The 24,421-nt window shown below is 39.0% G+C and overlaps 1 protein-coding gene across 8 annotated transcripts in view; it reads right to left on the bottom strand.

Annotated features, from left to right (window-relative positions):
• Positions 1–24,421, bottom strand: part of LOC122552789 (transcriptional-regulating factor 1) — a 290,789-nt gene that overhangs the window by 50,668 nt on the left and 215,700 nt on the right. For 7 of the 8 annotated variants that reach the window (XM_043695723.1, XM_043695728.1, XM_043695722.1 and 4 more), the window contains 6 exons: positions 21,375–21,522; positions 16,314–16,535; positions 9,669–10,032; positions 8,232–8,292; positions 4,277–4,416; positions 1,207–1,310 (listed from right to left, as the gene is read on the bottom strand). In XM_043695723.1, the coding sequence (XP_043551658.1) occupies positions 1,207–1,310; positions 4,277–4,416; positions 8,232–8,292; positions 9,669–10,032; positions 16,314–16,535; positions 21,375–21,522 (1,039 nt within the window). The remainder of the gene's footprint in view (positions 1–1,206; positions 1,311–4,276; positions 4,417–8,231; positions 8,293–9,668; positions 10,033–16,313; positions 16,536–21,374; positions 21,523–24,421) is intronic. The other variant, XM_043695729.1, reaches the window with a different exon arrangement.

Raw genomic sequence — 24,421 nt, 5'->3', positions numbered from 1 at the left:
CAGAACAGGAAAGCACAACATTCTTCATATTTATTGACAACTCCATTCTGTTTTTCCTGATTGTAAATTTTGGCACGATACATTTAGTTACACTCTTTTGTGCTATACTCAAATGAAACTTTGTAAAGAATTTACTTCCCTGTAATAAACTTTAAATCTCCAAAGTACAAAATCAGAAAAATTTGATAATTGGTTTCAGTCATATAACATATCGTTCATCAATCTCACACAGCCTCTTTTGCAGACATCATACATGTGGACAGAATTAGACGAATCAGTCATTACATAAATGAAGGGGTTAAGCCAATTATTCATTCATGGAAGTTGTACAATTAGTGCTAAATTGTTTTGTTTGAGATGTCATCAGAAATTGTACACAAAATAACAACATCTTTAAAATTTTGCTATCTTCCATAGAACTTATAACACAAAACACATTTAAATTCAGCAGCTAAACTGACAGTGCTTACAAGAAAAAGACAGATGTAGCCAAAGCACTGTACACCATTTCTGAATAATGTTGACAGAGAAAAAGACATCTAGGTGGTTTATTGAGTTTCGGTTTCTTTTCCATTTCCTAATTCTTATCATTATTTATCAATACCTGATATTTTACTGTGTAGAGATAAGATAAAGTGGTTTGATTGTGTGGATTACAACCATCAATGTTCTCTTAACCTCTATTTAGTAGGCTATACTAAGGAAAGAAAAAGTCACACAACAAAACATTAACCTTTGCAAATGCTTAACAACGTAACACCTTTCCAACCTATTTAGTTTATTACTTTCCAAAATTGCCTTTTTTCCTGTTATCGATACAGTGCATAAAAAGATGAAATTAAATTATTTTCCGCAAGGTTGTTCCTTAGCATAAGAAATCACTTCTACAGTTATTAAAACATAAATATTTCTTAATTTTCAAAATCCACAAAACAGAAATGTGTAATGTTTCATTTGAAGACCTTCAACAATGGTATATTTATGAACAAACTAGCACCACAGTTATAAAGAAGATGTGATTGAAAATACTTGGTTCTTACAAAATGAAACAGAAGCTGTGATTCTCATGAGCAACAATGATAAAATGTATTAAAATCCAGATCCACGACAATCTTTATCTTCCACTTGTTATCGGTGCACTTCAAAACAATTCAAAAGAAAATGTGTGTTGTACAAGCTGTAAACAAGTTTTAATGTCACACTTACCAAAATGTTACCATGTGCCTCAGAAAGACAATGGAGAGCAAGTTCTCGATTTGTCCCACCACCTGGTACCACACTAGAGCAAGCCATGTTCAGCAGGTCTTCCACTGTAAAAAAGTATAAAATCAAGTTTTATATAAAAGTTTCGATTTTTTTCATTAACTTCATAAACAATATCAAATAATCCAAGATTTCATGTCATGATTAAAAGCACAGGAGAATTTTTTGTGGTCTACAATGATTCCTTAATGAACAGTAGAACATATAGCTTTTTTTTATTGAATTGGGGTCTGTTGGATTAATTGTGAATAACTTGGTGTGTTTGCCTGCACAACATCTTTGAAAATACTTCAACATCCATGAGGGAATTCAGAATATTTCAAGGAAGCAAAAGCAATATGTAAAGGAAAGATTTTTTTTGTCTGCAAGTACAAGACAAAAATATAACTTGAGTGCTTTCTTTAAAAACAATGGAACTGTAGCAGAATCCTAAAAACTCATCTACACTAAAAATTGCCAGTGTGTTCAATTGATGAACCACTAGCAATTTAAATGTTTTGCAACCAACAATTAATTTTCATGACTTTGCTTATTTGCCAATATTTGGGAGATGTTAAGAACTTTCGGTCTTCAGAATGTTGGAAGACGTGGGCAGGGACCACATGTAAATTCCAATGCACTGACTATGCGGGAACTGCATGGAAAGTTGAAACTTCCGACAGACAGTTATTTGGAACCTTCCGACAAAGGTCCGACTTTGACTTAAAGTCAGAGATTTTACAGGAAAATGACCAATTTACCAAGTTAAAAGTCACACGACACCAGGTTATAGTCCAACAGGTTTATTTGAAGCACTAGCTTTCAGACTGCTGCCCAATGTACTGCAGTTAAGCAGAAAAACCTAGAGGGTTTAAAAACTGCTGACTCCAAGCTAGCTGTAAAACTGATCCCGCAATGACCAACTCATCATTCCTCAACACCAGTGAATCCACTCAATCCAAGCCTACATGTCTCCATCACCATCAGCCAGATGCAACCAGTTTTGACAAAGGGTCAGTTAGACTCGAAACGTCAAATCTTTTCTCTCCTCACAGATGCTGCCAGACCTGCTCAGATTTTCCAGCATTTTCTCTTTTGGCAACCAGTTTCCTTTCTGCCCCACCACCCCCCTGCCCAAAGTTTCACACACCCTCTCTGAGTCCAACCTGTGCTGGACTGATCTTCCATAATCTTTAGGAGAAAGTGAGGACTGCAGATGCTGGAGATAAGAGCTGAAAATGTGTTGCTGGAAAAGCGCAGCAGGTCGGGCAGCATCCAAGGAGCAGGAGAATCGACGTTTCAGGCATGAGCCCTTCTTCAGGGATGTGTTGGTTAAGTGCGTAAGTCAAGGGGAAATGTAGACTAATAGGGTAGGAGAATGGGTCTGGGTGGGATACTCTTTGGAGGGTTGGTGTGGACTTGTTGCGCCAAATGGCCTGTTTCAGGAACCTTCTTCAGGATCTTCCATAATCATTGAGCTAACCCCCTCCTCAAACCACCTGGATAACCAAGACCACCAACACAAACCCACCTCAGACTTGATGTGACTGGACAGTACAGGGCCCAACCCATTGTCCTAACCCACTGCTCACCAACCATCAGCTGATCCACAACCCACTCTCCCCTATCTAATTCCCCCCACCACCCTTTCATCCAGACCTACACTCACCCCATCCCTCCCAAAGCTATCATAAACCCTCAGCTACTTACCTGGCATCTTACCTCAACATCTTTGTGCCTCCCTAAGCCTTTGTCCATTTCCCTTGCATGCTTTGTACGTCTCAGTAGGTATCAGTGACTTCAGGACTTAAAATCTTGGAATGTAGTAGGCAATGTTGAAAGAGGTGTGTTTTCAACAATGATCCTTTTCACTGCTGGCTGCATGGCTTGTTGTTCTGGTCTACATGACTTCAGCTGAGAAGTTCCTGATCCCAGACATGGAATCTTAGAGTCCCTAGTGTGGAAACAGGCCATTTGGCCCAACAAGTCCACACCAACCCTCCAAAGAGTATCCCACCCAGACCCATTCTCCTACCCTATTACTCTACATTTCCCCTTGACTAATGCACTTAACCTACACATCCCTAAACACTATGGGCAATTTAGCATGGCCAATTCGCTCAACCTACACATCTCTGGACTGTGGAAGGAAACCAAAGCACCCAGAGGAAACCCACGCAGACATGGGGGGAATGTGGCAAACTCCACACAGACAGACAATCACCTGAGGCTGGAATTGAACCCGGGTTCCTGCTGATGTAAGGCAGCAGTGCTAACCACTGAGCCACTGTGCCACCCCTACATTTGTGTGGAAAACTCCAAAGGAAAGTGTGCATTTCTTTTTCCTGTAAGTTTGTAAACTGGGTTTATGGGCCTGATCAGACAATCTGGACCCAAGTGTTTGGCAAAGGCTTCCCACCTACTACGTACACCAAACAATCAATGACAGAACTAGATGCAGGAAATCAATTGTGTTTTTCTCCTCCCAGGCCAAAAGATATAAATGCACTGTCCTGCCCACTGAGATCAGCCACACCACAGCAAAGACCAAGAGCCTTGGGTCTGTCTAGCTCAAATGCATGTCACACAATGCATGTATTTGGAGATATCTGAATCCATTTCAAGATTCTTAAATGAAATATTAAAAAGCAATGAAAGTGCGAATGAAAATAAAAGCATTTCAGTCTCACCATAACTCTACAGACATTTTAACATTACATCAATTGGAAATTCAAGGAGTCAGATTATGTCAGTCTCTAAAATATCAGATAATGGCTCCAAAGAGTTGGTGCTCAATTGGGTCCTGGATGCTGACCAAGAAAGGATCACTGGCTGAATGTAGTCCAGAACCACAAGTATCTGAAGCTGAAAGGAAAATTCATTGATAACCAATCATTAAATTCTTAGTGGGGTCTTCATATGGTTGTGGAAAGTAGAAAATAAAGTTGTAAAAGGTAGGACATTAGGCATAAACTTTTCTGATAAAACCATCTACGTAATGGACTAAACTGCAAAATTTGAAGAGGCACAAAACCTTTTTGTTGCATTTCTGGGTCTTCCAGTTCACACCAAGGCTTCCACACCAGGTCTGCTTTGGAGATATCATTTTCAACCAATGACCTTTCTCGCAATACTGGAATCGCTGCTTGAAACCGTAACCCCATATTGATTCGCCTAACAAAATAAGTACACATTTCAGTATTTCCAAACAACAGTTAAACTGCTACAAGATTAGTGGATTGAAATTGTATTGGCAAGATCCAAATTTCAAAATTTAATAAACATATTTAGTCATAATCATTAGTATTCCATATGAAACACTAATTCAAATGAAACTTCAAACCTTGAAATTATTTTTATTTTAAAAGTAATTCCAGTTCCAATAAGATTCAACCTTCACGCAGCCCAAGCAGCAACCAATACTAACTGAAAATCTTTCGCGAAGTCAGTATCTTCATGATTAATTTTAAAACACTGATATTGAAAAACTGAATACTCAAACAAACACAAAGTTGGTCTTATCTCGTCAAAGCCAGAATATCATTAGTCCTGGTTTTGCTTCGTGCTGCTGGCTTTGACTTTTGGTATCCCAAAGACTTATCCAGAGTCCCCGCCTATTTCTACTCTTATATGCTACTCCTTGTTTTCATCAGCTGGAACTGCAACAGTTCCCAGATGTACATTGCAGACTCCCAGCTCAACATCACCAACTATCCCTCAGACTCTTCAAATGTCCATGAGTCATTGTATTGCTTGTCTTGCATCCAATAGCGAACGAGGAGAAATTTTCACCAAATACTGGGAACAGTGTCGATCTCTTTTGCCGAATAACTATCCAAGGCTGAAGTAGACAATTTGCAATCTTGATACTTGACTTAAAGTTGAAGTACGCTTCCAAACATATACCTGTTCCATCACCAAGAAATCACTGATGTTAGATTTTGTTTAATTTTATCAAACGGTTCACATTTCCATGCTTATCTCAATTATTTGAGCGAAGTAACAAGGAATATTTTGTAGTGGTTCAAATATTAATTACTTGTGGCATCAATGGCTACATATGTTGTCCATCCCTAACTGCCGTGTGTGTGGGTGAGCTGCCTGCTTTAACTGTGCAATCTGTAAGTTTTAGGTGATGCACAGGTATTTAGAGGGTTCCAGGATTTTTTGAGTTACTGACAGTGAAGGAACAGATATATAGTTCCAAAACAGGATGGTGAGTGGCTTCGAGATTGGATTTATCCTGCTTTGTGTGTACAGGACGTACCTGGGCAACCTTCACCATTACTGAATAGTTACCAGTGTTATAGCATACTGGAACAGGCTGGCTCGGAGTATTGCAAGTTCTGGATCACAAGTCTTCAGTATGATAGTCCATTGCCTTTGCAGCATCTTATGTCATCAGCCATTTCTTGACACCATGTGAAAGATTAGCATCTGTGAAATTTGGGGACTTCCAAAGGATCATCCACTTAATACTTCTGACTGAAGATTGTTACAAATGCCTCAGTCTTGTCTTTTCCACTGACTTGCTGGGGTCACCCACCATTGAGGATGGGGATATAAGTGTAGACCGCCTCCTCCACTGAGTTTTTTGACTGACCACCACCATTCACAACGAGATATGGCAGGATTGCTGAGCCTAGATCTCATTCTTTGAAATCGCTTAGCTTTGTCTATCCCTTGCTGCTTATACAGAGGCCCCGGTTTGCAGCTTCACCATGTTGACCCCTTATTTTTTAGGTATACCCAGTGCTGCCCAGTTGTTCTGGCAATTTCTTTTTCAGTGTAACAGAACAGCTCAGTGGAATCATATAATAATAAAACGTGGGAGAAACTATTATTCACCAGCCCTGTCCTTTTCCCAATGCCCCACAAATAATTGCCTTTCAAGTATTTACTCAATCTCTTTTGTAAGTTACTATTGGATTTTTCTTCACCTCCCTTGCAAGAAGGTCATCCCCAACCATCATAATTCACTGTGTAAAAACATTTTCTTGCTCAACTTTACAAATTACTTTACATCTGCATCTTCTGGTTACAGTCCCTTCTGGTACTGAGAAGTCCTTCCTTTTCTTTGTTTTCAGAACCCTTCATGATTTGGAACATCTCTAGCTTTCTTATTCTTTTCTGCTATAAGGGCAACTGCCCTATTCATTCACAGGATGTGGGAGTCACTAGCTGGACAACATTTATCAGTTTTCTCTAAGTGATCTTGGAAACAAAGGTGAAGGTGAACTGCCTTCTTGAACTGCTGCAGTCCTTATAGTATAGGGGAGGAATGCTTGAATCAACCCAGTGATGGTGAAGGTACAGAAACATAGTTCCAAATCAGGGTGGTGTGTGGCTTTGAGCGGAACTTGCATTTTGTGGTATTCCCACACATCAGTATTTTGTCTTTCTGGTCAGCAGAAGTCAAACTTTGGAAGGAGCTATCCAAGATGCCTTAAATGAGTCGTTTAAATGCATCATTTGGGCAGTTCACACTTCTGCTACTGTGTGTTAATGATTAAGTGAATGCTGAAAATGTTAAATGGAATACAAAGCTTGGTTAGCTCAGTTGGCTGAATAGCTGATGTGCAATTCAGAATGATACCAAGAGCTGACATTACTACGAAGGTCCCACTTTCTCAACCCTGCCCCTTGTCTGGGATATCCTCAGGTTTAACCCTCAGGTTAAACTCATCACCAGCTGTCTCTCTCCAATGAGAGCACAGCCCTAAGGTCTCTTGGACTATGGCGACTTCACCTAGTTAGATGGAGTCCCAATCAAGTAGGGTGCTTTGTCTCTAGATGTTTTTAATCTTCCAGAATCTTGTTGGAGCTGCACTTGTCGAAGCAAATAGGAATTAATCCATCGGGCTTTGAGGAGTCAGGAGGTATGTTCATCTGTGGATTCTACTGTACCATCTCAAAGGTAGAAGATCCTTTGTGAAGTGTGGTGTTCAGAATTCACTCAGACATTTTATTTGAGCTAAGACTTAACCAGTAATAAATAAAGGTTTGGAATAACCTCAGACTTTGCACACCAGTACCTCTTTGCAAAGTCAAGAATGATGATCAAAAACAACAGGCCCTGGAGGAACAGCCTTAGTGAAAGAGATTATTGTTTCCTGTTTGGATTATGACAAAGGTAGAAGTGAGGGCAGAGTTGAGCAAATTTGTAGCTCTGAAAGTGAGTACCAAATATTAGACTGTGGGATTTTGAAAGTGCAATTGTATGTGGGTTAGGGCGAGTGTTTTCAAGGAGCAGGTACAAAGGCAACAAAATTGAGATAGGGTAGGGAGGTATGGGTACAGAATGGTCCATTATGATTAGAGATGACCTTATCTCGAAAATGTTGAAAGTAGCACAGCCAGGTGAGATAGTAAGGTCAAGGGGCTGGCTGTAAATATTCATACTGTTTTAGATCTACCTTCATAACTTGTTTCTTGACCTTCAAAAGATATATGTAAATACACACCCAGAATTCTTGGCTCCTGCGCCGTCTTTAAAAATACTATATAATGCAACTAATTTTCATTCACTCCAGTCTTCCTACAAAAATTCATCACTTCACTTTTCTGTGCCTAAGTTCCACCGGTCATGTTCTGCCCATTTCAACAGTCTCCTCAAATCTATTACTATCCTCCTCGTTGTTGGCTAGCTTGTACATTTTGAACTATGAATCTATTCAAAATCAAGACATTTCTAAGCCAAGAAATATGGGGATAGCAATGTGTAGTTCCCTCGATTTTGAGGGACATTGAAGTTTTCCCTTCCAAAGTGTAATTATTTTGGAATAGAGTGGAAGATAGAACAAACACAAAAAAGCTTTTTAAAATAATTTTAAAGAGATTGATAATACTGTGACAGAGCATGAACATTTGAATGAAGCATCAATGTGTGCTTCAATAGGCAACGCAGTTTTCTCGAGTGTGGAAGGGAAGGGCATGAACAACCAATTTCACTGTACTGTCTTAAGCATTAGTTAAAAGAGGTCACTTACGGTTCAATATCAACAGTTTGCTCCCCAGGACCAGGGGTTATTGTCAATGCATCAATGCTATCTGAAATCAGGGCAAAACAATAGTAAGAGGTCATTCTTCAATCATGCATCAGTTAAAAAAAAAGAATTTTTTGTAATATTAACTAAAACAGTCATTAGTTCGTACTTTGTGATATGGCTTCAATCTAACCAACCCAGGGAATATTTGCATTTTACTTAAGACATATGGCAACACAAGAACCAGAGCAGGACATTCAACCTGGACCTTTTCCACCATTCAAGAAGAAAATGGCTGATACATACTCCATTCACCTGCTATTAGACCTTATCCCTTAACGCTATTTTTCTAATAAAAACCTATCCTCTCAATTCTTAATAGGTTGAACTGACCCAACATTGACCATGTTTCGGGAAACAGTTTCAGAATTCCATTCCTCTTGTAAAATAGAGCTGCCTGATTTCACTCCTTCCTCGAGTTCAAATTTTAAGATTTCACCTCATCACTTTGAATTTCTAGCAGAAAGGCTAGATGCAGTATTTCATTGCTTTAAAGATGCAGTATTTCTATTTCCTTCAGTTTAGAATTTAATCAAACTTATACAAACAAGTATCAAATAAAGCTTAAACTACAATATTGTTCTCATGAAAAAATTGTGTATCTGAACTCAATCTATCCGCTCTGTGTAATGTTGTCAAACTGAACAATATTCATGCGTCTGACTAAGGCTCTGTACATTTGAAGTATAATTCTTCACTTTTCAATTGTAGCTCTTTGAAACAAAAGACAAAATGTCATTACTAGTTTTGATAAATTCTTGTGCCTACACAATAGTTTCTAATTTTACCTAAGTCACTTGACTATCAAAGCTAAGTACGGATATACCAGTTTTAAAGACTGTCAGAATACCAAATTATAAGTAACTTCCTCAGCAACATATGATCTGAAATTAGAATGTATAATGCAATTACAATGTTATTCAGGAAATGTTAGTTGGCACAGAACATTTAAAAGTCTACTACATACATGGGTTCCCAAAATCCATCATACAGCAGCCAAGAACAAACATTGAAACCATTTCGTTGTACATTAAACAGGAGACCTTTACCAGCTAGAAACATAACGTGTACCTAATTAAATTCATCCAGCAAAAAAAGTATGAACTCAAGCTCAAGCACTTAGCCATAATCAACAAAAAACAATGTAAACAAGTCTGACGAAAGTCATTTAACATTGTGTTCAAACCTTTCTTAAACTGCAACCTAGCAGAATTTGTTAAACTGCTTGGCTTGGAGAATATGACCAACTAAAAAAAAAACCCAAGTATAACGATGTTGAAACAACTCCCTGAAATTTGAATCAAACCAAATTCAAGATTGAATCTTCTCAATGAAAAAAAATCAGTACCTATACAGCAAAGTTAAACATAAAATACTCACTGGTACGGCCAAGCAGGATGCGTGGTGTCGAAGGGGTGAGCGGCAATGCAGTGTAAGTGCCAATGTACGAAGATGAAATGACACTGCTGAAAAGGCCAGAGCCTTGTCTCACTGGACTTAACATCGGGGGTGGTGTGTAGGGTGGGAGCTCGTGTGTCCTGTCCAGCAGGTGATCTCCCATGATTCTTGGTGAACGGAGCTGACTTTGGTACAGCGTAGCGCCTTGATATGAAGCAGAGAGGTTGACAGAAGGTGGAGGAATGTAGAGGGGCTCTGGTCGATGCCGATACTTCTTTTTGTCTCGCTGAGTTCTGTAGCTATCTTCTGACTGTGAACCACTGGGTTGACACTTTCGGATAGATTCCTAAGAAGTTTATAGTTTGAATTTTATTGTTTTTTTTTAAACAAAGATTGAGAATAAATAATGCATGGAAAATGTAATATTAATTGAATAATCAGCTGAAGATGTGAAACAAAAACAGAAATTGCTGGAGAAAGCCAGCAGGTCTGGTAGCATCTATGGCTGGAAAGCAAAGTTAATAGTTGAGTCCAGTTAGCAGATCCCTGGTAATCTGACAACTGGACTCAAAACATTAACTCTGCTTTCCCACCACAGTCACTGCCACACCGCTGAGTTTCTCCAGGAATTTCCACCTTTTGTTTCAAATCAGAAGATGTTGTTCTGATTCCTTTTTGCATAAAGGCTATGTTCCCTTTCCAAGCAAGGACTTCCCCCTCATCTCCAACATTAAAGATGGACTCAGTAAGTACATAAGATTAAATGTAGGAAAAAAAATGGTCAAGAGAAAAACAGAATCACTGTGAAAACAAGGAGCACCAATCATCCAAAGGTACAATTACAAATTTAAAAATAAGCATATTAAAGGAAGAACAGCACATCTAACTCTGTACCCTGCTCATGCATCAGTAGAGGAAACAAAAATTGAAACAGAAACAGATCAACATGCACACACTTTCCCTCTGAAAGCCTTGTTAGTGGGAGTAAACGTATATTTTTAAGCATACAGAAGAAGCAATATTACAGCACTCCTTCGAAAGCAAGTCAAACAGCTGGCATTAGCATTACAGCATAATCCTCCACTGATTTCAAAGGGGCAAGGGTATGGCAGAGTTACTAACTTGAGGATTTTTGGAAATAAATTTATTTTCCCTTATATCTCAGTAAAACCATGAACTAAGGATTGTGAATGTGAAGACTCAACTAGCGATTTGGCTCATTGCTGGTTGATGACATACACAGAGAAGCAATGTGAGTTTCAAACGGCATTAGCATTGCCTCCAAATTCAATTCTAGAAGAGCCAGTTTACTCCAAAGAATACCTGCTACTAGATGGATATAAAATAACAATAGCTGCCACAGTACACAGGTATGTGCCTGGCTGTCTGAAAGGCTACTGAGAGTTGTTGGGCAACTACAAATTCTAGAGAGGATGGAAATAAAGAAGCAATGTTTAAAATTTTGCGTGTCTTTAAGGTTGTGAGAGAAGTAATCTCTCATTTACTATGGCTAATCTATATAGCCTGCAGGTCCCTTGGATGCTACAGGAAATCCAGCTAACCTGAACATTTGACTGGGGGAGGAAATCAGAGGATCGAGAGGAAATCCACAAAAACACCATCAGTTTCCCCAGGTCCCTGGTTCTGTGAGGCAGCAGTGCTAACCACTGAGCCACCGTGCCGCCCATTTCATACAGGTGGAGAGGAAATCAAGGTGACTTTTTTTGTGTTCGAGTAAGTAATAATTGTATTTTACAGACTAAGCAGGAGCAGCTCCCAAAGTGTTTTGAAGTATAACATGAAGAACTGCATATGTTGGGCACTGAAAACAAAAACTGAAATTGCTGGTGGTACATAGCAGGTTTAGCAACTTCTGTGGGGAGAAAGCAGAGGTAATATTTCGATTCCAGTAACTCTTCAGAATGACCAGATGTAGAGTCACCATGATGTTTAAACAAAAGGTTCACTCTGCTTTCCATAGATGCTGCCAACCTGCTGAGTTCTACCAGCAATTTCTATTTTAATTACTTTAAAACATAGCTGTTTCATTACAAGTAAATCTTGTGAACAATGGACCATTTTAATCTGAATAAAAAACATGTAGAACAGTCATGAGCCATCAAACCAAGGTGGTCCAAGGAGGAAGTTCACTTCCTTACAGTGAGATTAATCAATGACTGATGTTATGGGTTTTTTGCATGCCAGTTTCCAGGCCATCTTATACAGTCATAGAGATGTACAGCATGGAAACAGACTCTTCGGTCCAACCCGTCCACTGCACCTTCGAAATTCTTTTAGTACGCATTTTAGAAAAGCATTTGTAATTACTTTGGACATTTCCACAATCTCTGGCAGGGTCAGGGACTGTACTCTTCAATAAAAGCTCTTCCAAGCCTAATTATAGCTTTTAATTTTTCCTCACAAGCCTTCATTTGTTTTTCAGTTGATAATTCAACCCCACTCAGACCATTCACTTCAGGTTTCCCAGCACTGCCTTTTGTCCCCCCATTCTATTCTGAGATTTTCACCCATAATCATCTAAGTTAACTTACTAAGCTGTTCTAGTCATAACACTTAATAGTGAAAGAGGCATACAGCACAGAAACAGACCCGTTGGCCCAACTCACCTATACTAACCAGGTTTCCTAAACTGAACTAGTCCTATTTGCCTCTGTTTGTCCCTTATCCCCCTTTCCTATCCATGTACTCATCCAAATTTCTTTTAAATGTTATAATTATACATGCCTCTATCACTTCCTCTGGTAGTTGGCTCCATATACACACCACCCGCTGTGTACAAAATGTTGCCCTTCAGGTCCATTTTAAATCTTTCCCCTCTCACTCACCTTTAATGAATGCCCTCCAGTTACGGACACCCTTACCCTCGGAAAAAACCTTGGCTATTCACCTTATCTATGCCTCTCATGATTTTACAAACCTCTACAATGTCACCCCTCAGCCTCCATTGCTCCAGGCAAAAAAAATCCCAGCCTTGCCTGATAACTCAAACTGTCCAGTCTTGGTAGCATCCTTGTAAATCTTTTTTGCATCCTTTCCAGTTTAATAACTTTCTTCCTGTAGATGGGTGATGAGGATTTTAGGTAGTACTCCAAAATGTGACTCTACGAGGATATTGTACTGCTGTAACATAACATCCCAACTCCTGTATTCAGTGATCTGACCAATGAAGGCATTAATGCCAAACACCTTCTTCACCACCCTGTCTACCTGTGTCGCCAATTTCAAGCAACTATGACCTGCACCCCTAGGTTTCTCTGTTTAGTAACACTCCCCAGGGTCCAACACTGACTGTGTCAGTCCTGCACTGGTTTGTCATACCAAAATATATTACCTCGCATTTATCAGAATTAAACTCCATCTGCCATTACTGGCCCAGTTGTTTAATATCTTGTTGTACTCTTAGATAACCTTCTTCACTTCACTGTACTACCAATCTTGGTGTCATTTGCAATTTACAAATATGTCTCCAATATTCTCATACAAATCATTGATATAAGTAATGAACAACAGTGGACCCACCATCGATCCGAGAGGATCATCGATTTTCCTGCTCCTTGGATGCTGCCTGACCTGCTGTGCTTTTCCAGCACCACTCTAATCTTGACTCTAATCTCCAGCATCTGGTCACAGGTCTTTAGTTTGAACAACCCTCTAACTCCTGTGTTGCCAATTTTGAACCCAATTGGCTAGCTCTCCCTGGATTCCATGTGAGCTAACCTTACGAACCAGTCTACCATACAAAACCTTGACAAAGGCCTTGCTGAAGTCCATATAGCCAAATTCTACTTTTCTGTCACATCTTCAAAGAACTCAAGCAAAATTGAGAGACATGTTTCTTCACGCATATAGCCACACTAGCTATCCCTCATCAGTTCTTGCTTTTTCAAATGCATGTAGATCCTGTCTCTCACAATACCCTCCAACAACTTTCACCACTGACATTATGCTCATGGGTCTACAGTTCCTAGCCTACAGTTCCCTAGGTTTTTCTTACAGTTTAAGTAAGTACTGTGTTAACAAGTTCTACACAGTTCAATGAATGACTTACATCATAAATCTTCTCCATAAGACAATGCAAATCAACTTTCTTTCACTCCACATTTTGTTCAGGCTCTTTTGCAAGTCATATTCTCAGTTAAAAGTCATAACCTTTCTCTTCAATGGGCTTCCCAGTAATGACCTTTATGTGTGTATCGATATTTGTGATTTCATCATCCTTTGACCAAACTTGGAATTACATATTGTGTATTTTTATCATTGCGCCAATAATATTTCCTCCCAGAACAATAAAACAATTTTCTATGAAGATAATTTGTCAAAGACATGAAAACTGCTCCAGTGTCTGAAAAGGTTCTTCTCACAATCTTCTTGTATTTCTGTGTTCAATATCAGCAAACCATCATCTACAGCTCTTGCAGCAAACTCCATTCCTTTATCATTGACATCATTTCATTCCCCACGAGGCCACCTTCCCAGGCTGGATGGGCATCTGCAGCATGGCATCTCATTCAATCATGTTACCAACCAATCTACTTCTCCTTCTGCACAGCTGCCCATCTCCACCTCCACTGCACTAGAACCTCTACTGTAAAATAACCTATCTCGACCACTCCATCCCTCTGATACTAGCCTTTGTGGATTCTCCCTCTTATCCAATATCATTGCTAATCAAAGTGTGCGCTTCCTCAAGCTCATTCTATTTTGTTTCTAAAACAATCTGCAATAATTGTTAAAAGGGATACCAAAGAAGATTACTGGCACTTGTCATCTCCTCTTTCATTCCAATTAGGTGGGAAGGAAGATAGACAGGTGGGACAGGTCATGAGAAGTGCTTCAGAGAACATCTCCGGGGCTCTTTCAACTCGCTTTGAAACGTCAATTTTCCTGCTCCTCAGATGCTGCCTGACCTGCTATGCTTTTCCAGCACCACTCTAATCTTGACTCTAATCTCCAGCATCTGCAGTACCCACTTCTGCCTAAGATAGGAAATGTTAAGCTTTTGTAGCTACAGTATGTGCATTTCCCTGGCTTTGTGGAGAAATGAATCAACAAGTGTGAAATTGATGCATAAAGGCTGGGATGACAGCAGACAGCATTCCCGGTTTACGCTGAATGGAATAGAAGGGGAAAAAAGGGAAGCATTGTAATCCAATCTAATGACCCTTCTCAGGAAAACATATGTATACACAGTAAGCAAAAGGCAGATCTGAGCTCAGTTGTGATGACTTTCCATGGCCAGATAACCTGGCAACCCTTTACTACAGTGCCTCTTGCATTTACAAATGGTCACTTGGGTGTGGTGTGCAAGGTAGCTGGTGCACAAATTGCATTTCTGTACAAGGAATTTGCAAGAATGGTAAGGAAAAAGCATTTAAAATGGTGAGGGCAATACTTGGTTGCAACAGCCGTCCATCAGAGAGCTACTATCCAAATCTACACCATCATAGAGAAATATAACTTGTCCACCTGTAACGCTCTTTGTAGGCAAGAATTGTTGTTTCGTCTGCAGTCAAAATTTGACTTTAGAGTGGGTCTATTTCCGAACAAACTGACGTGAGACAACTTAACCAGAGCAGATGGTTACCAATAATAATCACAGGATCTGCCTGAAGTCCTGGTTGAAGAACTCTTCATTTGGCAAAATCTTAACTATGAAACCACATTATATCATTATTAGGCGCAACAAAAAACAGAAAGAAGAAATGGCAGCACTGTCATAGAGCAAAGTTGCATGGTTGCAAACTTCATTTCTCAAGGTCAAAGAAGGTATCTGAATTTTTAAAATAAGTGGTTATACTGGATTTTGCACTACTGACCCAAAGATTACCTTTGGTTTCAATAAAAAAAGCACAGATTAAGAAACTGACAATTAGCAAAGTATTTAATGAACAGAAATGACACAAAGTACAACAGAGCAATAAATGTATTTTTAAAACATCCTTCTCAGATTCGTTGAAATGTGTGTTACAATTACTATCTCTTTTAGCAAATATTGCTTAAGAGTGCTACAGAATGCCTGGCAGTGACACTGATCAAGATTAAAATCTATTTTTTATTGTCATTGGAAGTGAAGTAGATTCTTCAGCTGACCGTTACCTCACTGAAAAAACACTGGACAGATGAGATTCCTTTCAGCGAGTTGCTAATGAGTTGAAATACGGGACTACAGGAGTTTCTTTTTTCAAAGTCACAGGGCGATAGCAAGGCAGATAAAAGCAAACAAAAACACAACAAAATTTAATACAGACAAGAATCCCTTTGCATCCCAGGGGAATCTGGTTTATAATACTAAATAATTAACAATCCTGTACATGTTTGCATGCAGGACTTTTATGTGTTTTATATCAATAGTAAACTATTTAAAAACTGAAAACCAACTCACTTTTATTCAAAGATCAATTATCTATGAATCACAAATTGCACAATTAATGAATATAGCCCAGGCTTGTAACCCACCTCAACTAATAACTTCAGTTAGCATTTTACCAACAGTCTGGTCCTAATTGAAACCATGCAGCAAAAGCCATGCTTGTTTCCCACCGGAAAGCAAAGGGTTTCAAACAAAACACCATTGGCAGGGTTAGTTGCAAGAATGGCAGCACTCACAGAGGATGAGCAGGGTTGGGCCACTGTGGGAGCGTGTGGTGGAGAATCAGTCATCTTCATGAGGACTGGCATTTCATCATCTGACACAGAGTTGGCAGGCTTGTCCTTGGCAGTGGTGGCCTGCTTGCTGGGCTCAGCAGGCTGAAGCTTTACAGGCACAGAGACAGGCATGATGATGGGCATGAGGTTATCCACCTCTTTAGGCTGCTTCTCTCCTTCATCCTGTACAGACAACCAAAGGCTTTCAGCCTCAGTTACAGAGGGGTCTAAGCAAAGCAACACACCTGAGATAGGTCAGACAGGATCTAGAAGCTTTCTAAAGTAATACCCCTTGTTTCTAAGTGTTGTTATACATCAAGTGAATCTTTAAAATTAAATTTCAAAATGCTGTCCAACACACACATATCAAAGTCAAAGGCTTGATGCTACTTGGCAGGATTGGCTTAGTTTCTGTAGAGGTTACTTAGTTTCAATTGTCAATATGCATTTTATTGTAATCCAATGTAATTACAGATAAATAAGTTCAATTTTCAAAAAGTCTATGTTTTAAGTAAAAAATATCAAGTTTAAACAAACTGTATTCACCAAGCAAAGACTCTGCAAATATATTATCCAAATATGTCAACCAAACATAAGATGGTTGCTCCAGTAATATTATACCATGTTAATGGGCTACCGGGTGTTCTGAAATTTAATGGACTACAGCTTTTCCACACTCAAAGTGGCCTGGTAGCTTACATTCCAGTTCACTCTGGCATGCAATGAAGGGTTCCCTTGGATCCTGCTGCAGTTCTCCAAAAGGATTTTGGCCCTCTTACCCAACACTACTTCAAACTCCTGTTTACCGTCTTCTCCATCCAACAGAATGACTGCCAGCAAACTCCTGCCAATGTCTTGCTGTGAATGGAAGACCTTACCCACCACTTACTACACAAGAAATCTCTAAATTTTGCATGAAGCAACCAGGAGTATATCTATTATTTCTATGAGCACCGTGGCTGTTGAAGGAGCAGTATCAAGGAGGCCAGGGCTCCTCAATCCTGTTGAGCTTTGTCAAAAAGATGTAAATGCTGTCTAAGTTCGCAAAACATCATCATCATGAAATGCCAAAAGATGGCAAGCATGAGGCAATTATATAACCGACACAAAAGGAATCTCTACTACTTTAAAAATTAGCAAAGCTGACAGAATAATGAAACAACAGACAACTGAGCAGTAAAGACTGCATCGTGTTTTAATGTGCAATAAAGGCAAAGCTTATCGTAGTCTATGAATCACCTAAATATACTTAAGTTGCAACAATAAACTATTCAGTAAAAATAACTCATTTGGTTAGTTCAATGGAAAGTAATATGAAGTACCCACTAATGCTGAATTCAGCTAATAATAAAACAAAGTCCAAAATTCTACATCAATTAAGCAGTCTCAATTCAATTTATTGTAGGAATTGACAAATATACGAAAAAGACCATTTTTCAGTTCTTACAACTTAAAAGAGCAAAGTTTTTTTTTGCAAAAAAAGATTATGCAAGTAAATGGCAATTTGATCAGTTGGACTCTTGGTTGCTCGATGCATCAGCAATTTAGCTGGTCACATTCCCTGATAGTTTCTGGCAACCATGCAGTTTTTTTTCCCTTAAGGTGTTTACCCAATTCCATTTTGAAAGTCATGTTAATTGCTGCCTCCACAAACCTTTCAGGTATTTCCTTATTACCACATGCTGGTAAAGCAAAAAACAAAATTCATGCTGCTTTTCCTAATTTAAATCTGCACTCTGATTCAAACTCTGCCAATAGGGAGAGTTTGTCACTATCTACGCTGTACAGACCCTTCATGCTTTTGCACACCTTCACCAAACCTCTTCAATACCTCTGACTTCATATCTGAAATCCCTCATCCCTGGAACCATTCTCAAATTTTTTTTACCCTCTTTATGAAACCTTTACGTTATTCCATAATCGTAGTGCTCAGAATTAAACAATATTCCTGGTGAGGCTCAATTAGTACTTTATCAAGTTTTATTGTAACATCCCTGCTTTTGAACTCTACAATTGCCATGTATGAAGGCCTAGACTTTAACCATTTTCTCGACTTGCCGATTCACTGATGATTTGTGCACATATACCTCCAGATTTCCCCGTTCTTGGTCCTGCTTTAGAAGCACACCTTTTAATTGAAGTTGCTCTCGTGGCTCTTTCGACAAAAACATTTGATTTCCCAATGCTCTGCATCAAATTTCAATGGCTAATTACTCCGTCATTCCACTAGTTACCTCCTCTCCTTATTTGTCATTATTGTTCTTCCATTGTATTATATTTCTAAGTTTTGTTAATTAGCAATTGTTTAAAAAAATCTTCTCGCAGAGTGCGTCAGAGAACATCTCCAGGATACCCGCACCAATCATCCTCATCGCCCAGTGACCGAACCTTTCAATTTCTCATCCCATTCAGCCAAGGACATGCAGGTCCTCGGCCTCCTCCATCGCCACTCGCTCACCATCTGACCCTTGGAGGAAGAATGCCTCATCTTCCGCCTCAGAACACTTCAACACCATGGCATCATGTGGACTTCACTAGTTTCCTCATTTCCCCCTCCCCCCATCTTACCCCAGTTCCAACCTTCCAGCTCAGCACTACCCTCATGACCTGTCCCACCTGTCAATCTTCCTTCCCATCTATCTGCTCCACCTTCCTCTCTGACCTAATCACCTTTACCCCCACCTCCATCCACCTATTGCACTCTCAGCTACCTTCTCCCCAGCCCCACCCATTTATTTCTCCACCCCAAGGCTCCTAGCCTCATTCCTGATGTAGGCTTTTGCCCGAAACATCGATTTTTGTGCTCCTCGAATGCTGCCTGATCTGCTATGCTTTTCCAGTACCACTCTAATCTCCAGCATCTGCAGTACCCACCTCCACGTAAAGAATATCATGCCTATCTACTGAACAATAAGTCATTAATGCTTGACATGAAAACAAAGGCCTTAGTGCTGACTACAGGGAAGTGTCACTGTATACCTTTCCCAATCCGGAAAACAAATGGTAACTATGGCTCCATTTTCTGTCACTAATGCAGATTCATATTCACGCTACAACAGTCCTTTTTATTCCTTGGACATCCATTTTTTCTGTCAAGATTATTATGTGGCATTTAGTCAAATTTCCTTTGGAAATCCATTTATACATCAACTATTAGTACCCTCTATTACCTCATCAAAAAAATCTCAAACCACTTGCTGATCCGTAACGTAGCAACTGTGGGGGTAAAACCAGCTACTTCTTTTGTTCAGACTTAAAACACAAAGATCTTTTCATACACTTGAAATTGAAAAATGGTCTGCACAAATGTAGAAAATTACACATTTTTTAAGACCGGCTTGAAATCACTCAAAATAAATGAGCAAGTCTATGATTGCATCGTCAAATGTAAAAGCAAGAATTCATGATCCAAATGTGAGAGATTTAAATCACTGGGGTTATCACCTGTCCAACATTAGCAACTGCACATCGTGACACCACAAGTCATGACCAGAACAGAGATTCGTTCAGAGGTAATTAATCATCCCTGGTGGCAGCGCTACTGAAAGGGATGAGGATGATTTTATGCATGTAACACGTGTGATATTAACCATCTTCCACATACTGCTGTATTTTGCTGGAGACATCTCCTTTGTTACTTGGCCGTAGTATTGGTCAGTAGTTTTGTTGCTGTATTTTGCAGAGATTCTGACTGCGTAAATAGATGGCTTGCAGCACGTTCTCCCCCATCTGCAATTCACTGATGGGCACACTGGTATAAAACTACCCTCTTTTAATACAGCAGTGGGCTCCAGTGTAGCTTTTACGTGGAAACTTAGAGAAAAAGTTTGGTTTTGGATTTCCAAACATTTTACTGAACAATGATACTAAGTACTGCCATCTTAATCCTGTGTCAATTCCACAAATGTCCTTTTGTGTAAAGGCCAGTTTGCACCAAGCAACAAAATACAGCTGACAAAATTATCAGCCATTACCACTGTTCTTTCACTTGGATCTGTGTTATGAAAAGGATTACACATTTTAATATTTCATAATGCAGCTAAACATTACTTCAATGATAATAAATCACCATTAGATATACATGATCTGCAGTCAATTACAGAACTGACAGGATTCACACCCACTGATTTTATCTAAACTTCCACCTAAAGATTGATGATATGACTGATTCTTTTGTTAGAAATCTTTCCTTGACAAGTCATTAAACACAATTACAATAAATAATGACAATACGGTTCTCCAATAAGTCTAAGTGCTTTATTTTGAATATTTTAATTTACATGATAATGCACTGACGTCTACATTCTTAATCTTGTTTGCTTACAACTGACTTCAATCTTGCACAAAGTAGTTTCCATCTCTACTCAGTCAAGGTTTCAGGAATATTATTAAGGGATTCTGTTCTGTCTCACACAACATTCGTTTTTGCACTCCAGGCCCTTAAATTTCTGCTAAAAATGAGGACTTTCAGAAAAGCATTAGGTTACCAATTCATTTCACAACTGGACACTTCTGCAGGGCCAGAAATTCTATGTTTCTGACATAGGGCTTGTGGGCATGACTCCATATTTGACAGCTAGTCACCAGAAATTTATCAGCTTATGCCTAGAAATAATGCCATAGATTCATAACCAAAACCAACTCGTCGCTTCAGACTACAAAATCTCATTATAAAAAAGGCTAGGTTGCCGAGACCTGGATGACATCCAGCGATCTCTGCAGATAGTCTTAGGGTCTATGGACATTTTCTAAAGTCAGGATCCCATTCAATCATGACAGTCTCCAGTGCAGGTTAAATAAATGCAATGAAGCCAAATTTAAATAAGTGTGAGATAAGATTCATTTTAGATGAAATATTTGACTGAATGTTTCAGTCTGCTTATCCTTTTTACCAATAATTTGTTTAAGTTAATCTTATTGAAAATACAGTTTAGCAAGCAGCAAGCTGTTTTCTTAAACACCATGAGTATAGGATATATTTCTGTAGTCATTACAAATTTTAATATCATTCCACATACTTACTGACTGTTTGGGAGATGTCCTCTGGCCACCATGAGACCTCATGTGGCCATTAAGGGCAGGTAAACTCTTGAAATCTTTGTGGCACATTGTACACGTCAACCTGTTCTTGATGTCTGCCCTTTCCTGGAATGGAAGCCTATTTTGGCCACTGTTTGGAGACAGAGTAGCATCCATCAACAACTTTACCTGGCCATAGGCAGTAGCAAGTGTCACAGTGGTCACTAAAATTGAATTTCAACATGGAACAAAATCTATTTTGCCATTTTCATGCTAGCCAATTGTATGACTAGACAAGGTAACTTATTAGATATTCAAATGGTGTAATAATAGAATAATTTAAATTCATCATCCATGCTGGGAATATTTCAGAACATGGCAAATAAACTTGATTAGTTACTTGCATCAGGTAAATCATTAACACGCTGCATTTGGGCCTTAATTTGTGTCTGCACAGAAAATAAACAGCTCTGTAAAAGAAATCACTTGTAAGGTATCTGGCAGATTTCAGCCCAAAAGAACTGTGGATCACACTTTGTGTCACACTCGACCTACAAATTTCTTACAGCAGAATGACTCAGATTTCTAAGACACCACTGAGGTAGGGATCATAAATCAAAAACAATGCAGCTGGTATAAATTACCAATGGGAAACACCCAGAATCACATGAAAACAACAAACAATGTGGACAAAATTAAAAATTACTCAACTTTTTTCTGATTTTATCACTGTTGGGTAAAACCAATTAGAGTCAGAGAGATGTACAGCATGGAAACAGACCCTTCAGTCCAACTCGTCAGTGCAGACCAGATATCCTAACCTAATCTAGTCCCATTTGCCAGCACTTGACCCATATCCCTTCAAACCCTTCCTATTAGATACTGATCCAAATGCCTTTTAAATGCTGTAACTGTACCAGCCTCCACCACTTCCTCTGGCAGCTCATTCCATACACTTACTACCCTCTGCCTGAAAAAGTTGCTCCTTAGATCTCCTTTATATCTTTCCCCTCTCACCCTAAACCTATGCCCTCTAGTTCTGGACTCCCCCACCCCACGGAAAAAACTTTGCCTATTTATCCTATCCATGCCCCTCATGATTTTATAAACCTCTATAAGGTCACCCCTCAGCCTCCGACGCTCCAGAGAAAACAGCCCCAGCCTATTCAGCCTCTCCCTATAGCTCAAATCCTCCAACTCTGGCAACATCCTTGTAAATCTTTTCTGAACCCTGTCAAGTTTCACAACATCCTTCCAAGAGCAGGAGACCAGAATTTCATTATTATGCAAAAGGAAATTGTTCATAGCATTTTACATGTATAACAAAAAGAATTGCAATATTACTGCAGTTGCTTCAATTTGTACTGAACACCCAAAAATATAAAATGAAGCAACTTTAGAAGGGTGATGATGTTCCTTAAATTTGAAAAGAAGTCCTGAATATAAATCCTAACTGAAAAAAATTCTTAGAAATTCTCTTCCTATTCCTTTCCTTGAAGAAATACTTGATAATAATGCAAATATTTTGACTGAACTGGGTTTTACACATTAATCTTTATTATAAAGGTGCCCAGTATACACTGAAAGGCTACTTTAAAATATTACACGCAGAATTTTGCATTTAATTATGGATTTTGATATTTATCAGCCTCAGCGAGTAAGGGAAGCTCTATGCTTCAGGAACAAACACAGATATCACGCTTCATAGGGAGACCATTCAGAATAGTCTTTCAAAAATCCCTATCACAGAAGGCAAAAATCTTCACCCTCAAACATCACCCCAGCAATTTAAACCTTTGCAAGAATAAGCTCCTTCACAGCAAGTAACCTTTCTGAAGTTCTGATAGCAACTGAGAGCTTAAGATAAAATTGTATAAATAGTTGAAACTTTTTTTTGAAGGAACAGAAACTATATGAAGAATTACACTTTCTCCAACGGTTTCATCTGTACAGACACAGGTGCAGATTCTAAATGAAGTGTAACAATGGGGTGGGCTGACTGTGACAAGTTAAAACACAGAGATGGAAAACTTATTTGGGACAGAGCAATGAAGATCTATTACTAAAATAAATTAGTTCCAGAAAAAAGTGTTTAAGGGTGCACTTCCCCTATACATTTTCTGATTTAATCAAATCGTATTGCTTAAAATGCAGAGTTTGATTTTGGGAGGTTCTTAGACAGAGTTGGGCCTTCACTTTCAGCATTTAGGAGATCAGTGAGCATAATGGTGATGTGGTACACCATTTCAATTTACCTTAAACGTTCACCATTAATTCTTTTGGAGTTATACCAAATTTATTGTAGTACAATTATAACAGCTATGACAAGTGAAGGGAAGCACAGCAAACAGACCTAAAGGCTTCAACAACTTGAAGCTTATATAACTGTGAATTAACTTGGCACACAAGAGCACTTAACTGGAGTACAGTAATGAAATGACCCTGTATATGTGCAGTAGGGAGGGATATTATGGAAATTATTTTCCCAGTTCCTGCCTCAGAGCCAGGCCAGGGGAAGGCTGAAACTTTAAAAACAACTTCTGGGAACACAAGTGGAAGCTCATTTGCTGAGATGGTAATGAACACATTTTTTCCCGTTGTTAATAATGGTGGCATTGGGAATATAAAATTAGAGATAGAACAACTAGAGATAGAACAACAATTTCATGTGCTCCCCAAGTTTAGTCTGGATCAACTGTGCATACACTTGTCAGTTTAACTAAACTACTCTATTTAAATATATCAGGTTAGCATAATGGTCACAAACAACAAAGCACAGCTCAACAGCACAATAAGCAGTTTATTCATCTTATCGGCAGGTCCTGTAAAATCCTTTTTAGAGTGAATCTAGTTGCCTCATAATGCAACTACAATTAACTACAAATCTCTAACTCCTATAAAAGGCACGTCATGGCACGGTATTGAGAAACTGAAGCCAAACCCACCCATTTAGCAAGCAGGTGGGGAAAAATAAAAACTAAATCTGAGACAGTGTTTAAAAATGTTATGGTTTCTGAAGGACAAGGGTTTTTCATTTTCACACAAAGATT

This window comes from Chiloscyllium plagiosum, chromosome 9, assembly GCF_004010195.1.
Source record: "Chiloscyllium plagiosum isolate BGI_BamShark_2017 chromosome 9, ASM401019v2, whole genome shotgun sequence".
NCBI classification, from domain to species: Eukaryota; Metazoa; Chordata; class Chondrichthyes; order Orectolobiformes; family Hemiscylliidae; genus Chiloscyllium; species Chiloscyllium plagiosum.
Note: the sequence above shows the minus strand (reverse complement) of the source record. Positions and strands in the feature narration are given on the sequence as shown.